This window comes from Mastigoproctus giganteus, chromosome 9 (assembly GCF_048544385.1).
Source record: "Mastigoproctus giganteus isolate SK-2022 chromosome 9, ASM4854438v1, whole genome shotgun sequence".
Taxonomy (NCBI): Eukaryota; Metazoa; Arthropoda; class Arachnida; order Uropygi; family Thelyphonidae; genus Mastigoproctus; species Mastigoproctus giganteus.
Genome location: NC_143583.1, coordinates 179841614 through 179862127, shown reverse-complemented (window position 1 = coordinate 179862127; position 20514 = coordinate 179841614). Strand labels below are relative to the sequence as shown.

General features: G+C 42.0%; 1 protein-coding gene across 1 annotated transcript in view; it reads right to left on the bottom strand.

The window, feature by feature from the left end:
• The window catches only part of LOC150080917 (uncharacterized), a 408289-nt gene that overhangs the window by 274803 nt on the left and 112972 nt on the right, over nucleotides 1–20514 (bottom strand). The window contains exon 4 of the mRNA XM_090380855.1: nucleotides 9308–9521. Within this exon, the coding sequence (XP_090236981.1) occupies nucleotides 9308–9521 (214 nt within the window). The remainder of the gene's footprint in view (nucleotides 1–9307; nucleotides 9522–20514) is intronic.

Genomic DNA, 20514 nt, shown 5'->3' with positions numbered 1-20514 from the left:
GCGAGATATAAGACAAGACTGAGTTTTAGAAGGGTTGAAATCAACTACGTTGTCTTTGCCCCACTCGAGAATTACCTGAAGATCGGCATTTAAGGAATTAGTAGCAGATTTTCGAGAAGTTGAAGCTTATTGAGCAGGACAAGGTTTCTCAAAATGGAAAGTGGAATGCAATCTGCTATCATCGGCAAAACTATGGATAGGATTTCCGGTCAATGGAAGAAGGTCATTAATATACAAGAGGAAAAAAGTGGGGGAAAGAACTGAACCTTGGGGGACACCGGCATTAGTGGAGAAGTTAGAAGACAGAGAGCCATCTACCATCACCCTCAGTGAGCGATCAGAGAGAAAACTGGATAACCAATTACTAAAAACAGTTGGCAAACCATAAGATGGAAGCTTGTTTAGAAGACCTTTATGCCAAACACGATCAAAAGCCTTTGAGATGTCAAGAGCAACTACTTGTGTTTCACCAAACATTTCCATTGAATTAGTCCATAAATGGTAACATAAGCCAGAATATCACCGGTGGATAGACATTGACGGAATCCATACCATACTGGCGGTCGATGATCAGACGGAAGGTTTCTAGGTAGTTTAAGAGTTGGCGGTTAATTGATTTCTCCATTACTTTAGAAAGAGTAGAAGTAAATTCAATGGGACGATATTTGGATGGGAGGGATTTGTCACCCTTTTTAGGAACTGGCTGAATATGAGCAAATTTCCAAGAAGAAGGAAAAACACCTCTGGAATAAGAAAGTGAAAAAAGACTGCAAAGAACAGGAGTAAGTTCAAGACCACAGATTTTGAGAACAAGTGTAGAAATATCATCGGGACCTGGAGCATTCTTAGCATCAAGATTCGTCAAAATCATTCTGACATCCTTTTGACGGAAGACCACAGGAGGCATTGAATGGAGCGTGTTGGGAATGGTGGGAGGTGTTTTACCAAGATCATTAATACATGAGCTGGAAGAAAGATGGGATGCTAGCAGGTCAGCTTTATCCTTGGCTGAAGTGGCAACAGAACCATCTAGTTTGGACAGAGGTGGGAGCAAAGATGAGCAAAAGTCGCGGCCAATAGCTTTGGCAAGAGACCAGAATGCTCGGCTACGATTAGAGCAAGAAGCAAGTTTTCTACTCTTAGCCTGTTCAAACTCTAGTTACGACTGATTAATAACTGCTTTACAATTGTTGCGAGCTTTGGTGCAGGCAGAAAATGAAACTGAAGAATTAGAAACAAGCCAATTACGATATGCAACATTCTTCTCTTGAACAGTCTTAGCACATTTATTGGAAAGCCAAGGTTTAGATAAAGGACGAGATTTTAAAGTGGAATGTGGGATAAAGGATTCCATTCCTGCAAGAATAATTTCACTGACACGATCTGAGCAAACGTTGACATCAGAAGTTTTGAAACAGTAATCCGACCAAGGAAAAGAAGAAAAGAAGTCTCGCAGGTCATCCCATTTTGTATTCTTGTAATGCCAAACAACACGAGGTTGGGAATAGCCATGAGATAAAGGTTCCATTGGAGAAGAGACAATCACTAAGTTGTGATCTGAAGTGCCTAAAGGACCTTTCACTTCAAACGAGTACTTAGAACGGTTGTTTGTGAGAAAACGATCAAGCGTATTGGCCGTATGATTAGGATTGTCCAGTATTCTTGTATGTAATGAACAATCTGTGCTAGGTCATTAGTAATTGCAAAAGCTTCAGCATCTCGACCTGCTGGGTCGGTATGACTAGAAAACGGAAGACAGCTGGAGTTGTGAACATTAAAATCACAAAGGAAAATTACCTCACTCTTAGGAAAGTTGGACTGGAGAAAGTCAAGTTGCAAAGGGAGGAAGTCAAACAGCTCCAAGTGATTAGTGGAGTTTGGAGAACGGTAGAGACAACAGATGAATTTGACACAATGAGGTAGAGAGATTTTAAGCCAGAGAAGATCAAAGAGAGGAGATTCCAAATTGGCAAGTCTCTGACAGGGAATATCAGAACGGACATATGCACAAGTACCACCTTTGAGGCGAAAGGAATCATACAGCGAATAATTTGGGCAACTGAGATGAGCAGTAGTTGAATCAACCGATAACTGAGATTCTGTCAGAAAAAGTACATGGGGTTTGGCAGACTGCAAGTGGAAATAGACATCGTTGAGATTAGAATTGAGACCACGTATATTTGTGAAATTAATTAGGAAGTGCTTGGGAGGTTTAGATCTTTTCGTAGATGAGCTTGCTCTATTATTTTGACAATTCATGGTGTATTCAATAGTAAGAAAAAGTGGGTGAGAGATGCTGTATGAAGTAATGAAATTTTTGGATATGCCGTACACGTGGTAAGAATATACCCAGATCCTTGACATAACGTGGCCTCGATAATGGTCCCCGCATACACACTACTCGGACTCCCTCCAGTCACTATCTGGCAGAGTAGAGGTAGCAAGATTATACACTAGCTGATCCGGAGGTCTCCTAGAGAGTTACCAATAGGTTCGGTCCGGTGTACTAGCTAGCGGCCGGCCTGCGAACACCGTTTTAGAGCTGTACCCTCGAAATGTAAGGAATATTTGATCTCGCCACAACGTTCATCATAACCTCAAAAGTCATCAATCATACTGCATGATGGAAGAGATAGGGAAGGGTTGACCGGAACTTACCTCTAGAGACTAAACATGGGTTCCACCACTTCAAGCCTCCAATAAGCAAAGTGGTGGTATTTCACCGGCTGATGAGAGTCATCTACCACCTAGTACTGCCTGTTAACATAGAGGGGCGGCGTTCCTCCATGTGGTGTGGGCCACACCTCGACCCCTGCTTACGTTGGTTCACACCTGGGTGGTCACCCACCATGTACTTGTGCATGGAAGTTATACCCAGGATTACTAACAGTCCCACCATCGTGAAGGTGCAAGCAGAGGATTTGGCTGTCACAGACAGTCCGGACTTCGCCGAAATTGGGTCCACTTGACTTGAGTGTCACCCGAATATCAGTTCCATCAGCGTTTTAGTCTCCCAGGTAGCAAGTACAGCTTGTCTGGCATATCTGAGAGAATGTCTGTGACAACCGCGTTGTGTTTAATATGTGATTCCAGAGCATTTTTGATACCAACGTCAAATTGGCTGACAAATTTTATCAAGTTTAAATATAGGCCACAATTTTTTTCTTCGGTATCGATATTACTAGCATGTCCACGAAATGCCAAATTATTTTTAGCACAGAACAATATACATTTCAATATATGACGCAATTTCGAAATTTCGCTTCTTAGTGCTGCTTGTGCAGCGTCGTCAATTAGTTCACCTTTTTGAAGACCCTTTTCTAATAATTTCCATTTTATGAAATTGTTTATGTGTTTTAATGAATTCTCATGAAAAAGAACGTTTGGATTTAGATGTTTCCAATCCTTAAATCCATCTGAGCTGCAATATGGAACATTATTTGTGCCAGATACAAATATGAGGCACGGAAAACAATATATTGCATCTTTGTTTTTGCAATAAAATAATCATTTCCTCTCTCTTTTTTTTTTCAATACCTTCATTTTTGTATTTCCACCAATTATTGAAACATCGGCCATTAGTGACAGGATACGTATTTAAGACTGTGTGTTCGGGACCGTGTTGCACCATAAGAGATCTGTTTTTGTGGGTATTAAAGTTCCATGTGGTCGGATCATTAAAATTCAGACTTACATGTTCCATGTTAATATTACTGCTGCCATCATTTTCTTCTGCCAACTGTTGTTGGCTACTGTCCACACTTTCTAATTCTGTTAAAGTAACTTCAACTGGTTGAGCTTTTTTATTTTTTTATTTTTTTTTATTGGACTTCCATTTCAGTGGCATCATCATTTGTTTCGTCTTAATTCGAATCATGTTCGTTTTCTTCGTCACTTTCAGGTTTGGAGTGGCTTTTTGTAAGCCAGTTTTGTAAACCAGCGGAATGTTTTTTTCTAATTTCCTCTTTATACAGTCGTTCCACTTTTTTCTTTGGTGGCATGTCTAAAATTAATTTGGCCTTTATTGTTTTATTTAAATTATAAATCACAATATTCACCATTACCTGTTTATATAGCAATCACAAAATCACTATAACTTATAACTTATTCAGTTTGTACATAATGCGTGAATTGTGAACTATTATACATTCGATCATGTGCTGATGAAGCGATCGTCTGACTGGTCCCTTCAAAGTTACATTCTGGACAGCAAATAGATCTATTGATATTATTCAGTATGTACTCAGATATAAGAATGCATGCAGGCTTGAATCACCGTGAGAAAATTAATTTTCACCCTCCCTGTGCTATCTTGATTCGACATCATCGAGGGGCGCCATTTCGTCAGCTAGCCTCAGGTGTCGAAATAGCTTGACACTGTACTGATGTAGTCTGTCAGTGGCGCCCTTCTCCTGTCGGCGCCCTTGGCACCTGCCCCAATGCTAAGTTCCTACGCCACTGGATTAAGGCATTTGTGTAGTTCACGGTTGATAGCAGTGAACAGCTTTATATCATCAGCGAAGTTGATAATATCAGTTCGGCCCATCACTAAAGGCAGAAGAACAGCTGAGAACAGCATACCAGAGAGGACCCGATCTTGTGGGACGCCAGCTGTAATAGTTCTGCTGTAGCGCCGATTGGCATCGCGAACAATAACAGTCCTGTTCTCAAACATTGTCTGAATTAACCAGAGCACGTATCCGCCGAAGAGGTAATACTCACGGAGTAGCCTTGCCAACGCGTGAACGGATACGGAATCAAATGCCGCCTGGACGTCGATATAAGTAACGGTGATTTCCGAACAGTGCTCAAATGCCTCGAGGATCTTGGTAGTGGTGGTGACTAGATTTGTAGCGGTGGATCTTGATCGGGTAACATAGTGGATCTGCGGTGGCTGATGTGGTAACGTTTTCAGAAGAGATTTCTCAAAGAGCTTTAATAGGCTTGATGCAGAAGAAATCGGACGGAAGTGAGAGGACTGAGAAGGAGAGCGTATTTTTGGCAGCGATCTTACTATATAGACATGCCACATAGGAGGGAAGAATTTTTGATGAAGGATTTCTTATACTTGTGCGGGAACATGAAGTGCAAAACTTTAATATATATATATATATAATCTTTATTGTGTACAAAAGGATGTATACAATGTACCCTTCACGGCAGGAATGCCAGGGGCTTCACATTGGCTGGTGGACAAAGGCCTTGAGTACGAGGCCCACATCGAAGTTCGGGTTCATCCCCCAGGGCTAACAATATAATAAGTTTCAGTTAAATTATTCACAATATATTCATAAAGATATTATACAGTATTTTTGACATTATATACAACATTATACAGACATCCTTTTTAAATGTATTATACTGCAACATTACTGTGCAGTTTGCCTGGTTGAGTTTAGGTCATCAAGGATCTGTTTCCGGTATTTGCGATCCTTGGCAAATTTGTAGAGGTCGCCGTCGATTGCTTGGACTGTAGCGAGCATCTGCTTGGGAAGAAAACGTTCGCTAAGGGCTAGTCTATTATGGTTGGCTATAGTGTTGGAGCTGACCTCAGTCCATAGTGTTGGAGCTGACCTCAGTCCGGGTTGAGGGATTCTCCAGCTGCACAGTTCCCATATGTTTGGCTCCGAGATTATTCCAGTGGTCATTTTGGCAGTTAGTATGAGGCGTCTTTCCATTATAAGGTTTGGCAGTCGGGCAAAGTTCAGTGCGGTTGCCATCGCAGTTGTTCTTTGCTGGGGTGGACGATGATGTTTATGTGTGATCCAACGAAGGAGCCAGTATTCGGAGGAGTACACACGCTTGATATTCGTTGGGGGCTGCAGAGGCCCATATTTCTGAGGCGTATAACACGACAGAGTATACAGAGGTGTATACGTACCGCCGAGTCACATCCAGATCCTTAATGTGAAGTAGTTGTTGTTTGGCAATCCACCGCATTTTGTTATGAGCTTGTTAATGTGGGGCTTGAAGGTCAGTTTGCAATCGAAAACTACTCCCAAGTCCGAATGTATATTTACCACTGGAAGGAGAATGCCATCTAGAGAAGCTTGGACTTCAGTGGGTTGGTGCTTCAAAGAAAAGACAATTTTGGCTGATTTTTCAGGATTAATAAGTAGTCCAAATTGATGGAGATAGGATTCTAAGTTGTGTAGTTTTCGATTGATGTTTTCGTTAATTTTTGAGATATGTTCGCCCGGGTTAATCTGGGTGTGTAGCTTAATATCGTCAGCATAGCAGATTATGTCTTATCTCTCTTGAACAAATGGAATAATGACTGCAGTAAATAATGCTCCGGAGATGACTCCGCCTTGGGGGACTCCCGCAGTGATTTTTCTTGAGATTATATCTTGATCCGCTGTAAGAACAATGATTCTGTCTGATAACAGGGTTGTGATAAACCACAACGTGTCACCTTTTATATGGAAGTAATTTTCTAGGAGGTGAACGAGCGAGGGAATGCTGATTGAGTCGAAGACAACTTCCAGGTCGTCGTTCGTGACGGCACGTTCTGCTTTAGCTTCTAGTGCTCTGAGAATGGTGCTGGTAATAGATGTTATATTGGTGACTGTGGATCTTCCGGGAATGGCATAGTGAATTTGTGGGGGTTTTTGAGGCAAGATTTGATTGGTGATGGTTGAAAGTAATACCTTCTCCATAAGTTTTAAGAGGCTGGAAGAGCAAGAGATTGGCCTGAATGTAAGTGTAAATATCTGTACAGTATTGTGATTAGTGGCGGTGATGCCAGAAAATCTGGCTAGGACCGCCTTGTACAATAAATAAATTTAAAAAAATGTGCCACATTCTGGAGCGGTAGTTAACATCAGTGCCTATGAGTATTTTCGCCTATGAGTATAATGAGTAATTTCTGCCAGTACAAGCTGCAAGTAATTTATTGCGGGGATTATGTCTTGCCCTAGCCTACAATACAGCCAGACTACAAAAAGCTCACCAAGTGGATTTACCAGATGGGCAGGCAGCCCAGGCAGTAAACAGATGAGCGATCTTAGTGCAGGTGACATCTGGGTTTCTCATCACTATGGCCGCCCACGGCGTGTCATCATTGGTATGTATGACTTTGTAGGCCAGGGGGTATCCCCCTAACCGCTTTACTGTGCATATAAGGTCCCTCTTAAAGTAAAACGTCTAGGTTCTCTTCATTTGCCTTTAGTCTGATTTGTTCCACTACTGCACGAGCCCGCTGTGCATTGATTTACAGAAATTTCAGCTGTGTTGTGTTATATTTTTTAGGCAGTGTCCCCATAATCAATGCGGGTTTGGTGTACCCTCTAGCCTTTTCGTAAGTCAAGCATTTATTATTTCTTATGGAATGGTTGTAATCTATTTTCTGTGCCTTGCAGGTTGCACAGACAGGCTCGGCAGATTTGTTTGGACAGTTACCAAATTCATGTCTCCTTTCTCCACAGTGTCTGCAGGTGGATTCAGCCTGGGAGCACTGTGCGTAGTGTGCCCAAATCGGCACACTACGCACTTAGGGACTGCCACGTGCCCTTTGAACCAGTGACTTCCCAGGTGCAGTGTTCCTGACCTTGAATATGGAGTTCTAACAAGATTAGCCCTCGTAATAGCACAGGTGGTATAATAACCGTTCTCCCCACGCCAATGGAAAAGACCTGAGTTCGAATCCCGTCAATGATGGGAGAAATTTTTATGGGCATTTTTCACAACGTCGCTGAGTTAATGAGTCTTAGGCGGTGATAGCATGGTTTTTTCTCCGGGAAACTGGGCCTTTTCGTCCAGCAAACAGAAAATCGACCACAGAATACACCAATATACAGACATATTATATACAGCGCAAAATGTTCAAGTTGCTGATGAGCCTAAACCCTACTACAACTACAACCAGGTTGACTAATCAGTTAACCAGTTTGACGCCATCGTGATGACGCAAGCAGGAGATTTTGTAGTCAGAAAAGGCCAGACATTGCGGAAATTTGGTCCACATGACTCATTAGTAGAACCTGAATATCGGTTCTACACATGAAAAAATATCTTTAATAAATCTAAGGGACCGAATTATTTATATTATTTACATTATTCCTTCCACACACACACACACACACACACACACACTACCTATTATGCAGAATAAATGCAAGTGTATTAGTTTAGACGACATAATTGAAAAAAAAATTTCACCATCGCTACATTTCTAGATAACTTGCATGATCGCATCTTCACCTCGAAAACTGTGATTTTATTCAAATGAATTTTTTTTTTTTCATATTATTTTTAATTTTTAATAGGAGGGGTTTCCGAAAAGTAAGGTAACACATTTTTCCTCTCGTTGATGTTTAATAATACGAAGTTGAAATTACGCACCAAGAAATAAGTGAACATGTAATACTTCTCCACAAAGTCTCCAGTTTTATTGACGTACTTGTCCCAACGATGGATCAGTTTATCAATACCAGTACTGAAGAAGATCGTGCCCACATGCAGTAACCAACATCCCACCGCCTGATGAGCTTCCTCATTCGTGGTGAAATACTTACCTGAAAGGTGTTTTTTTGGCCCTCTGAAAGATCAGTGAATAGGCTGTAGAGGGTATGTGACAGAGTTTCCCAACGATTACGGCGCAACCATTCACGTGTAGTGTGGGCAGTGTGTGGAGTTGCGTTGGCGTGCAACAAAATCACGCCGTTTGTCAGGAGTGCTGGTCGTTTCCGTTGAATGTTGGCTTTCAGTTTTTCTAACGTTGCACAGTAAAGCTGTGCATTGATTGTTCCTCCCTTTGGCAAAAAATCCACCAACAGAACGCCTTGGCGATCCCAGAACACTGTGCCCATGATGTCGATCTCCATGATGTCGGCCCGCTTTAAATTGATTGCACCAAAAACACACCTGCTTCTTTGTCTTCACCTTTTCGCCATACACAGCAACCAGTTCACGGTGAATGTCACTTGGTGAAAACCCATTTTGCTTGCAAAAAGCGAATAACTTCACGAACACCTGTTTTAGACCACACTCGCACGGTATCCGCCATTTTGCAACTTAAATCTGCTGTGAGGCGACAGTACCGCAACACTGCACTGGCGGCCTTTTTGAACGTTATTACGGGTCTATCTGTTCACCGCGTTTCACCTGATTCCCTTTCACCATTATTAAGAAAAAAAATGTATTACCTTACTTTTCGAAAACCCCTCGTATTATTGATAGATTACTTACATTGAAAAAAATACTTTGAAATAGAAACATTACCATTACATTAAAATTTATTTTAAGGAACGAAGTGCTGAACAAAATTGTAAACTATGAATTGCTGAATTAAATATAGTTTCCTTACCTGAGTACCTATGGAGAGCAGTGTATGAAGCTTCAAGTCTACACAATGTGCACGCAAAGCTCCGGATTAAGAGGTGACGCCCCAATGTCGTAAACTTGTGGTTCACCGAATCTGATTTAAGGGCGAATCCTTCCAAATCTTCTGTCTTAGTGTGAATCACAAGGGTTGGGGTCCTTCTGAGTGGGTCTTCTCGTGGTATCGATAAGGTATGAACCTATAATAATACATGATAGTCTATAGAAACTCTATTGATCTGAAGGATAAAACAAGAAATTCATCAGTCCGTTTGTTATACAGCGTGTCCCAGAACAAACTGATGGCTTTCTTTGTTTTATATTTTCAGAGAGAGAGAGAGAAAGAGCAGTGATTGACGTAGTAAAGCTAGTTGTTGTTATAGGATTTTTGGCACATCAGCGACTAAGGCCATATTGCACCGCATAAATTAAGAGGTGACGTCCCAGTGTCGTAAATTTGTGGTTTTCTAAACTGCGTGTGTTCCGTGGTCGATTTTCTGTTTTTCTGAACCAAAAAAACTCGAGTTGCCAAGAGAAAAAACCATGCTACCCTCGCTGGGTAGTATTAGCAGCCGATTTGTACTTATGTATATCTTAGTTTAATGTAGTATTTTTTTAATTTCAATTTAATTTAAAATCATGCCTAAGACTAAAGCAGCAAAGCAAACAGAGTTCAAAGTTGTGGAAACATTATGGCTCGGGGGAGGCCGGGGACTGACGATGGCAAATTTCCTTATTCGTAGGATAACTGTCTCGTAAGTCTCATACAAATCGATGTTTTAAATGTGCACCACCCACACTTTGAGAAGTCCTCTGTAGCAGGACATAACAGCCAAACGGAATGTATTTGTTTTCGTTGCAAAGAGCGCCAGGAGCTGAAGCGTAAGATCAGTGAATAGGCGAGCGAGTATGGAGCTTAAAGATTAGGGGTTGATGTCCTAGAAGGAATTAAAACTAGGGACTCAACAAAGATTCAGCTGCCTAGATAACGCCAGAGGCTACACTCGTGCAACAGATAGCACAATGACATCCTCACCGGTAGAAAGCGCTGGTCCCACAGGAAGTAGCTAGTGACGGTGATCCCACTGCCAGAGAGATGGAAAATATATTACACAAAAAGAATAGGTGAAACAGGACCAGGGTACGTTTAAGTTATTAATGTTGAGAGCAGCTATCATTTTTAGGGGAACAAAAGGTGATATTGTGTATATATTGGTACTAATGCTATTAATAATAGCACACCTAAGGATGTACTTAACACGTACGTCCTCATGGGCGGCACAGTCTACAATCGCCGTCCTCCCCACACAGAGTGGAAAAGACCTCAGTTCGAATTCCGTTCAGCAAAAAGCAAAATCGACCACAGAACACATGCAACTTACATATGTAATATATCTGTATTATACACTGAGTGATCACTGAATTATGACCACCTACATAATACTACGTAGGTCCTACTTTTTCCCTCAGTACAGCAGCTATCCAAAGCGACATTGATTCAACAAGATGTCGGAAGCGTTTGGGAGGTATAGCCAACCAAGCTGTGTAATGCGGTCAGCGATGCAGGTATAGAGGTGACTGGTATATCCAGACGCCTGATATACCTTTCCATAGTGTCCCACAAGTGCTCTATGGGATTGATATCGGGGGAGTTCGGAGGCCAATCGATATGCTGGAAGTCAGAACAGTGTTCCTCAAACCATTCCTGCAAAACAAGTGCCCGATGGCTCAACGCATTGTCATCTTGGAAGACACCATCGCCATTCGAAAAAGTGTAACATAGCGGGGTGTACACAGTCAGCAATCAGTTGACGATAGCGTAGACCACTGGTACGTTGTTCCACATACACCTGGGGGCCAAGTTCCTGCCAGTGAAACATACGCCACACCATACAACCGCCTCCACCGGCCTGCACTTTTGATACCATGCATGATGGATCAAGAGCCTCATGTTGTTGACGCCAAATCCGTACACGACCATTCATTGTGTGGAGCAAATAACATGACTCATCCGACCAGCACACTTTCTTCCAGTCTTCTAACGACCAACTTGCATGCTCCCTGCACCAGGCGAGTCTTTTACGCCAATGAACCTTGGTTAGAGAGAATGCCGTAGAGGTTGTCTGCTTGTATAGCACATACGAGCGAGCGCGCGACTAATGGTCAGGCCAGATATTGTTCCGGGTTGGCCCACATTGTATTGGGTAGTCAATTCTTCAACAGTGCTGCGCCTGTTCGCCTGTACGAGTCATTGGACCCGGCGCTCACCTTTAACATCAACCTTTCGCTGAGCTTTGCAGTTTTGTCTTCGGGTCGTTGTTTGACCATTTTTACGCCAGTCCTGGTACACTTTAACAACGGCGGCTCTCGACCACTCCACCAGTTCAGCCATTTGGGAAATCGTGGCAGCAGCTCGTCGAGCACCCACAACTTGTCGTTTATCAAAGTCCGAAAAAATCCGTCCTTTTACCCATCACGCTGGAAATTATATTACCTTTTGAGCCACTGACATCTTATCTATGTTACGTAGGACGACTAACTCCGCACTCTGGTACTTCACGTGGTCAACGGGTCGCATTCGGTTTCATAGGGGTGGTTATAATTCAGTGATCACTCAGTGTATATCGTTATATAATATAAAATATATAATATATTATATTATACACTGAGTGATCACTGAATTATGACCACCTATCTAATACTTCGTAGGTCCTTATACCCTCAGTACGGCAGCTATCTGACGTGGCATTGACACAACAAGGTGTCGTAAACCTTCGGGAGGTATGGCCAACCAAGCTGTGTAATTGTAATGCGGCTAGCAATGCAGGTATAGAGGTGATTGGTATATTCAGACGCCTGATATGCCTTTCCATAGTGTCCCACAAGTGCTCTATGGGATTGATATCGGGGGAGTTCGGAGGCAAATCGATATGCTGGAAGTCAGAACTGTGTTCCTCAAACCATTCCTGCACATCAAGTGCCCGATGGCTCGGCGTATTGTCATCTTGGAAGACACCATCGCCATTCGGGAAAAAGAATAACGTAGCGGGGTGACACAGTCAACGAGCAGTTGACGATAGCAGAGACCACTGATACGTTGTTCGACATGCACCTGGGGGCCAAGTTCCTGCCAGTGAAACATGCCGCACACTATACAACCGCCTCCACCGACCTGCACGTTTGATACCATGCATGGTGGATGAAGAGCTTCATGTTGTTGACACCAAATCCGTAAACGATCATCCACAGTGTGGAGTACATAACGTGACACATCCGACCAGCAAACCTCCAAGTCTTCTAACGTCCGACGTGCATGCTTTTTGCAACAGGAGTCTTTTACATCGATGAACCTTGGTTAGGAGAAGATGCCGTAGGGGTACTCTGCTGGTACAGCCCATACAGCCCATACGTGCGAGCATGCGACAAATGGTCATGCTCAATTTTGTTCCGAGTTGGTCCATGTTGTATTGGGTAGTCAACTCTTCAACAGTGCTGCGCCTGTTCGCCTGTACGAGGCACTGGACCCAGCATCAACCTTTCGGTCGGGTCGTTGTTTAACCATTTTTCACTTTAATACTTTAACTACGGTAGCTCTCCAACACTCCATCAGTTCAGCCGTTTGGGAAATTGAGGCACCAGCTTGTCGAGCACTCACAATCTGTCCTTTATCAAAGTCTGATAAATCCTTCCTTTTAACCATCATGTTCGGAATTGTACTACCTACTGAACCATTGACACCTTATTTATGCTACGTATGTCGACTAACTGCACACTCTCGTACCTCACGTGGTCAACGGATCGCATTCAGTTTTCATAGGGGTGGTCATAATTCAGTGATCACGCAGTGTATATCTGTATGTATATATTTATATTATACGAGTATACGGCGCCTAAGTTGCTGATGCGCCTAAAACTCTCCTACAAACAACCAACTTAACATGTATAAGGCAATGTTCAGAAAAAGTTGAAAGTTAGGATTAAATAAGAAAGTGTTTACAATTCTGCTGAACACAATAGGAAGGAGTACACGATGAGAGCATTTTAAATCATTCGGCCCGGAAGAGATTGAAAGGCTCACAGGATAGAATTTATTGTCGCAATCTGTTAACAAAAGGCTGTTAACAGAAAAACTGTTTCTATAGCGATGAAATAAACTTAAACAGAAGAGTGATATAACATCTGCTGATGTTAGCTAGCATTGTTAGGTGGGTCATAAAACTGGTTCAGCGGGATGAAAGCGTAAGTAAAATTGATTCATGTACTGCTCCTAATGGGACGCACAGGTTTCTCTATGTCCCATTAGAAGACGTAGGGGAGTAGAAGTTACACAGCCTGCTGGGATCCTCATGGGAAAAGCAAATTATGGGCTGGATTATTAAGAACAAAAACTAGCACGGTCCTTTATATGCAAGCGTATCCACGAATGCCAGAAATATAATAATAAATAAATTTTATGAATCTGAAGTATTGATTAAATCATCAAATGTGGATATTATAAGGATACCGGAAACATTGTGCCACTCAAGCATAGGGGCGATGAGGAATTTGAATAAATTAAAGAAAAATTATAGAAACAGAAAAGGAATAGAAGGGTTATTCACTTAGTGATTTTGTGATTCTTGAAGCACAGAATCTAAGGAAATTACCCAGTTGAAGTGTGTGGCCAGTATAATGTCTAGTCAGTTTGGTGTGACGTAAGCACTGTGAAAACAAAAATGAGAGTAGGAATATGTTAGGTTTCAAATGGCTGCGATAATAGAACTATACAGGTCCACTCTACTTGTTGGGTGGAAAAGGCCCGTGTTTGAATCCCGTCGATGATGCGAGGAACTTTAATCGGCTTTTTTCATTTCGTGGCTGAGTTAGTCAGTCTCAGGCGCAGATAGCAGCAACGTTTTTCTCCCAGGAATTTGGGTTTTTTTTGGTCCAGAAAAAAAAGGCAAATCGACCAGAGGACAATTTACAGACACAAATACGGATATATGTAAGAAATGTGGCATATGCAAGAAGTATCGACCATCCCGATAATCGTGTCAATCACCAGTATGGTGCCAAAGACTGTACATAGCAGCCTAGCAGCAATAGGTCTCCCAGAGAACACCTACAAGGAACTCCAGAAAGTCGCAATTCTGATCAACTGTATTATAGTCAAAGATTTCTCGACCAAAATTAACACCAGACATTACAACCACCCTATGTACTTGGTAGCAGTACCCGTCACGGAGTGGAATCCCCCAATCAGGGAGAAATAACAACGTTTTTTAATAATAATAATAATAACCCACGGCTTGAGTCAGGGAAAATTAGTCAACTGAAACTACCAGCTGCAGAGTGGTAAAGAGATCGAAGTCACAGCAGAGGGAGAGGCCTACAAATACTTGGGGATGATGCAGGCTCAGCAGTTACAGCACAAGGAAATTCAGGCCTGTTGACCGAAAAATACCATCAGAGACTGAAGCCTGCTGAAAGCAAAGCTGAACGGAGGGAACACAGTTAAAGCCATAAATACCTATGCAGTCCCAGTGCTAACATACTCCTTCGGGGTCAGAGATTGGACTAACACCGAGCTGGAGGATATCATGAAAAAGAGAAGGACAATGATGACCAAGAGCCGCCAACACCACCCGAAAGCTGCCGTGGAAAGACTGACAATTGCCGGGGAAGAAGGAGGAAGGGACCTGATAGACCTCATTGAGCAACAGAAGACAGCGATAGTTAACCTGAAGGATTACTTCCAGAAACACACAGCAGCACTCCACCAGACTCAAACTAAGCGAGGAATCCTCTCCCGCCCAGTCGGCAAAAGAAACGAAGTTAGCAAGATGGGCAAAGAAGACACTCCATGGCAGACACTACAATGACCTCCATTAGATAACATCGATAACATTGCTTTCAATGCATGGCTCACAAGCGGGCCGCTCTTCCCCAAGGCTGAAGGATTCATGCTGGCCATCCAAGGCCAGGTAGTCAACACCAGAAACTATACAAAATACATCACAAAGGAGCCCGGAATGTCAGATGACACATGTCGACGATGCCACCCAGTCTCAGAAACGATCCAATACATCACCGCGGGATGCAAGGTGATCACCCAGACTGAGTAAACTCACAGACACGACCAGGTAGCCAGGATAATGCATCAGAAGCTAGCAAGGAAATACCAGTTGATCGAAGAAAGGGTACCGTACTACAAGCACGAACCCCAGGCAGTACTAGAGACCCCCAACCTACAAGCTGTACTGGCCGCGCCATAATAACGGATAGGACAATCCCGCACAACAGACCGGATATAACCCTTGTGGACACGAAGGAAAAGGCTACCTATCTGATTGATATAGCGGTACCCAACATTGGCAACCTACAAAAAAGCCATGGGAAAAAAATCAGGAAGTACACGAACCTAAGACAGGAGATCAAAGAGATGTGGCATATGCAACAAGTAACGACCATGCTGATCATCGTGTCAACCACAGGTATGGTGCCAAAGACCCTACATAACAGCCTATCAGAAATAGCTGATAGGCTGTTATGTAGGGTCCCAGCGAACACCTACAAGGAACTCCAGAAAGTCGCAATGCTGAACACCTGTAGGATTGTCAGAGAGTTCCTCGACCAACAGTAACATCAGACATAACAACAACCACCCTGTGTACTTGGTAGCAATACCCGTCATGAGGTGGAACCCCCAATCAGGGAGAAATAATATAAGAGCAGCAATAATAATAATAATAATAATAATAATAATAATAATAGTAACCTACATAAAGACCCTACATAACAGCAACTTGTTTGTTTGTTTGTTTTTTGAGAGTATTAGCAACTAAGGCCATATTGCTCCGGGGATATGCGGTGGTCATTCCCTGACCTTTCCGCATCCTCCGCATTTGGTGGTGATGGGCTCAAACCCGGGTCTAATCAAGAAGCGTGTGCTACGCACTGCTGCTCCTTCCCACATGGCTACGGAGGCGCCTATATAACTGCATAGCAGCAATAGGTCTCCCAGCGAACACCTACAAAGAACTCCAGAAAGTCGCAATCCTGAACACCTGCAGGATATCAGAGAGTTCCTCGATCAACATAATCACAAGACATAACAACCACCCTGTGTACTCGGTAGCAATACCCGACACGAGGTGGAATCCTCAATCAGGGAGAAATAATATAAGAGCAATAATAATAATAATAACTAGGGGGCTAGTTGAGCTCGCTTCTTTTGATAAAGTAAAATAAAATACTTAAAGAAGCTTTTGACATTGTCTATCTCTTCCTCTGCTACGAATACATAAATACACTGGTGTGCAAAATTTAAGGACCAGTCAGGTTTTGACCTGTAGCTTCTCATAGGAGTGGCCTGGATATGGGAAAAGCATACCAAAGGAACCTCGTGAGGTACAGAAATGATGAAGGAAACAACACCGACACAACAACGGAAACAAAACGGTACAGAGGAACTTTATTCAAAAATGGCAACAGAACACTGGCTGCCATGATACAGATACATCACTGCCAAAGATGGAACAGAATGAAGAGGTGGTCCTTAGTAGGAGATATGGCCACCCCTAATATCGATACAGGCTTTGCACTGCCTGTCCATACTTAGAACAATGTTGTTGATAAGTTCTTGCGTTAACATCGTCTATTCTTCTGTCAGCGCCATCTTCGGCTGGTGAACATTTTCTGGTGGGTGCGGACGTACCGCTAGGCATCTCGCCAGAGCTTCCCATATGGGTTCGATGGGATTTGGATCGGTGGAACGGGCAGGCTAATCCATACGAACAATGTCCTCACTTTCCAAAAGCATATCAACAGCTGCAGTGTGATGGGGTGTGGCGATATCATCCATAAACACGAACTCGGGGCCAATGGCACCTCGGAATAGACGCACATGGGGAAGGTTTTGTTTTGTTTGTTTGGTAGTTATTGGCGCATCGGCTTCTGTGGCCATATTGCACCTCCCAAGGTTTTTTGCAGTACTTTGATCCAAGCCCGAGGCGGGATTCGAACCCGCGACCTTTGGGTTGCCAGGCAGGCGCTTTACCCACCCGGCTAGCCCGGTCGGCACATGGGGAAGGAGTACCTCAGTACAGTAGCGTGCTCCGGTTACAGTACCGCCTTCCAGTATCTGGAGGGCGCCTCCGTAGCCAGGTAGGAAGGAGCAGCAGTGTGTAACACACGCTTCTTGATTAGACCGGGGTTCGAGACCGTCACCACCAAATACGGACGATGCGGAAAGGTCAGGGAATGACCACCGCATTTCCCGGAGCAATATGGCCTTAGTTGCTAATGCCCCTAAAAACCAAATCACACACACACACACACACAGTATCTGGAGTTGTGTACGTCCATCCAAGATAACTCCTCCCCAGACGAGAACACCTCGACCGCCATATTGATCCCTTTCGGTGATGTTTGCGGGGGTGGTACCGTATATCAACCACTCTCCAGATTAGCTGACGTCCAGAATCGCTGCTGAGACTGGATTTACTCATCAGTGAAGAGTACTTTAAGTAAAGATTTTATGGTTGTAACGTTTAGAAATAGTGTTAGTCCTTAAGTTTTGCACACCAGTGCATGTTACATATGGAAATCAAGCATGGTATCTCGTGGTCATGTTCGATAAACATACCATGTGACTACGCTTGAACAGAAGCTTGTTTTACCACAGTAAGACAAGCTTCTGTTACATATTTATTATGTATTACATAGCACACGTAACCCGCATCTCACTTCTCCCATTGGCTGAATAAATATAACTAGGAGGAAAATTATTTTAATATATAGAGAGATAATAACAAAAGGCATCGACTATTTCCTTTTTTTCGATCAGTTACAATATATTCGAAAAATCGGTGAGGTAACATATGGTGCCTAAGCCTTATTCTGGTCAAAAAGAGGTCGAAATCTAAAGTATAACTGGTAAATTTTCCGAATATCGGTCATGACTCCATGCCGTAGTGATTCAGCTAGGAACGTGCTGCACATGCACATACACAGCGAAATTTTAGGGGCAATTTTGACATTTTCGAGACATGATTATGAATGTATTTCACTAATACACCAAATCTTATTTGAAACAATTTATAATCAAATAATTAAATTATGAAATTAATTATTTCATTATACCAATTATACAGATATATTCAAACAATTACATAAATATGAATGCATAAACACAAAAATTAATGAAATAATAATTATTATATTCATGTTGGCTGGCTGAATAGTTATGTGAGTGGTATAATCATTCTCAATATGTTCATTTAATCGGTCTCATCAGAAATCAGGTTGCTGACAAACTGAATAAATATTTTACACGGACATTCACGCGTGAAGAATTTTTTTTATCAGAAGTACACCAAGTTATATCTGGGAGCGAAATAATGTTGTGATAACTCAGAAGAAAGAGCAGGAAAAAATGTTGAATCCAAAAGTAAATAATGCACTTGGGACTGACGAATTTTTTTCCAATTATATAAGGTGATTCATGAGTATGTTACCCCTGTAACGGTGAAAAATATAAATATGGTGAAAAATATAAAACACTATAAACTATATATATTTTTTAAATTTATACTTAATTTACACAATTGTACAGAAAATTTAAAAAAAGATAAAATAGTAACATCACATAGTAGAAAAAATGCTATTCTGTACATCGATCATCAACCAAAAAAAAAAAAAAAAAAAAAAGGCAGGAATTATGAATTCAACATGATCTTTCTGCTCGTTCCACAACTAACATTGCTTTTCTCGCTAGCATAGAATAGAAAAAGTTTCTAAGAAGTGAAAATCTTTTTTTAAAGAATTTGATTTCATATCGTGGTGATGGCATCCTGTCTTTAGTCAACAGTGGACCGAAGGACCAATTTGATCTACTTTATCTAATTGGGCGCTATTTGTTATTTGTCTAATTCGTCTCCCAGCTATACTCTATGCATTCAAACCTCGCATGCTGCTTCTCGGCATAATCTATAGGAAACGGCATTCCAGCTGCACTGAAAGCAGTAATTGTTGCCTCTTCGCGTCTGTTGCCTTAGCAACGGAAATAGACTCCATAGGGATGAGTGTGCTAGCTATTGGTAATTCAAATGCAGACGCGTGCTCTTTGAAATGTCAACAGCGAGCAATGGCTACCCATAAAATACGGTATACAGTTAAATGTGAAAAAGGGATAGAAAAATCTCGCAGAAACTGCAGATGTGATCCTTTTGTGAGAAATATATGAAAAGAGAAGACTTGGTATTAAAATTAAATACTTATTGCAACAGAATCAAAATCTAATGAAATAAGTAAACAATGCGTTAACAATAATTTTTTGTATGAATACAGAAACCGTTACATTACTAAAGAATTCCAAGAACTTTAGAATTATGGGGAAAGACTTGGAAAAGAGTTTTATCTGAAACCCTCGATGCATGTTTACCGTTATGAAGATGTTTATGGTTGTGACGGCGCCTCCTTAAGTCAAGTTGGCAGGAGCAGCAGCAGTGCGTAGCACACGCTTTTTGATTAGACCGGGGTTCGAGCCCGTGACCACCAAATACGGAGGATACGAAAAGGTCAGGGAATGACCACCGCGTATCCCCGGAGCAATATGGCCTTAGTTGCTAATGCTCCTAAAAACCAAACAACAATAACAATGGCTGTGACCATGTTCCCGCCATTCAGCTTTAATTGTAACAGGCTTCTCAGTCTCTGATGGTGTTTCTCAGTCAGGCGGGCCGTGATCTCCGTGTGTTCTAACTTTGTACAACCTCACGCACAACTATTCGCTATTCAAGCAGCAATGGGAGGGAAACGTACTTCAAATATTTATTCCGCACTTTAGCTTTTCGATTATTGGCGGGAATTACGGATTTTTTTATACAGTGCAGAACATCCTCAGATATCGCAAGACAGCCTTTCTCTTATACTAGATTTTGTATTCTGGTTAAACATCTCCAATTAAAATTCGCAAGATTTCATTCAAACCGTTTAAATTTTTATTACACATCACACGAGACTTCATTATTAAAGAAACACCACTTTTATCGTATGAAAAAAAAAACAAACACTTTTTAACTTGTGTGCGTTAACTTCCAGAGTAACCAAATTTATCCTAAATCCTTTTATTACTTGACTCTATATTTTCGCTTTATCACAAACGTTTTGAGAAAATTTTTTTAGTTATCCTTTTTCTTTTAAAAATTCTCT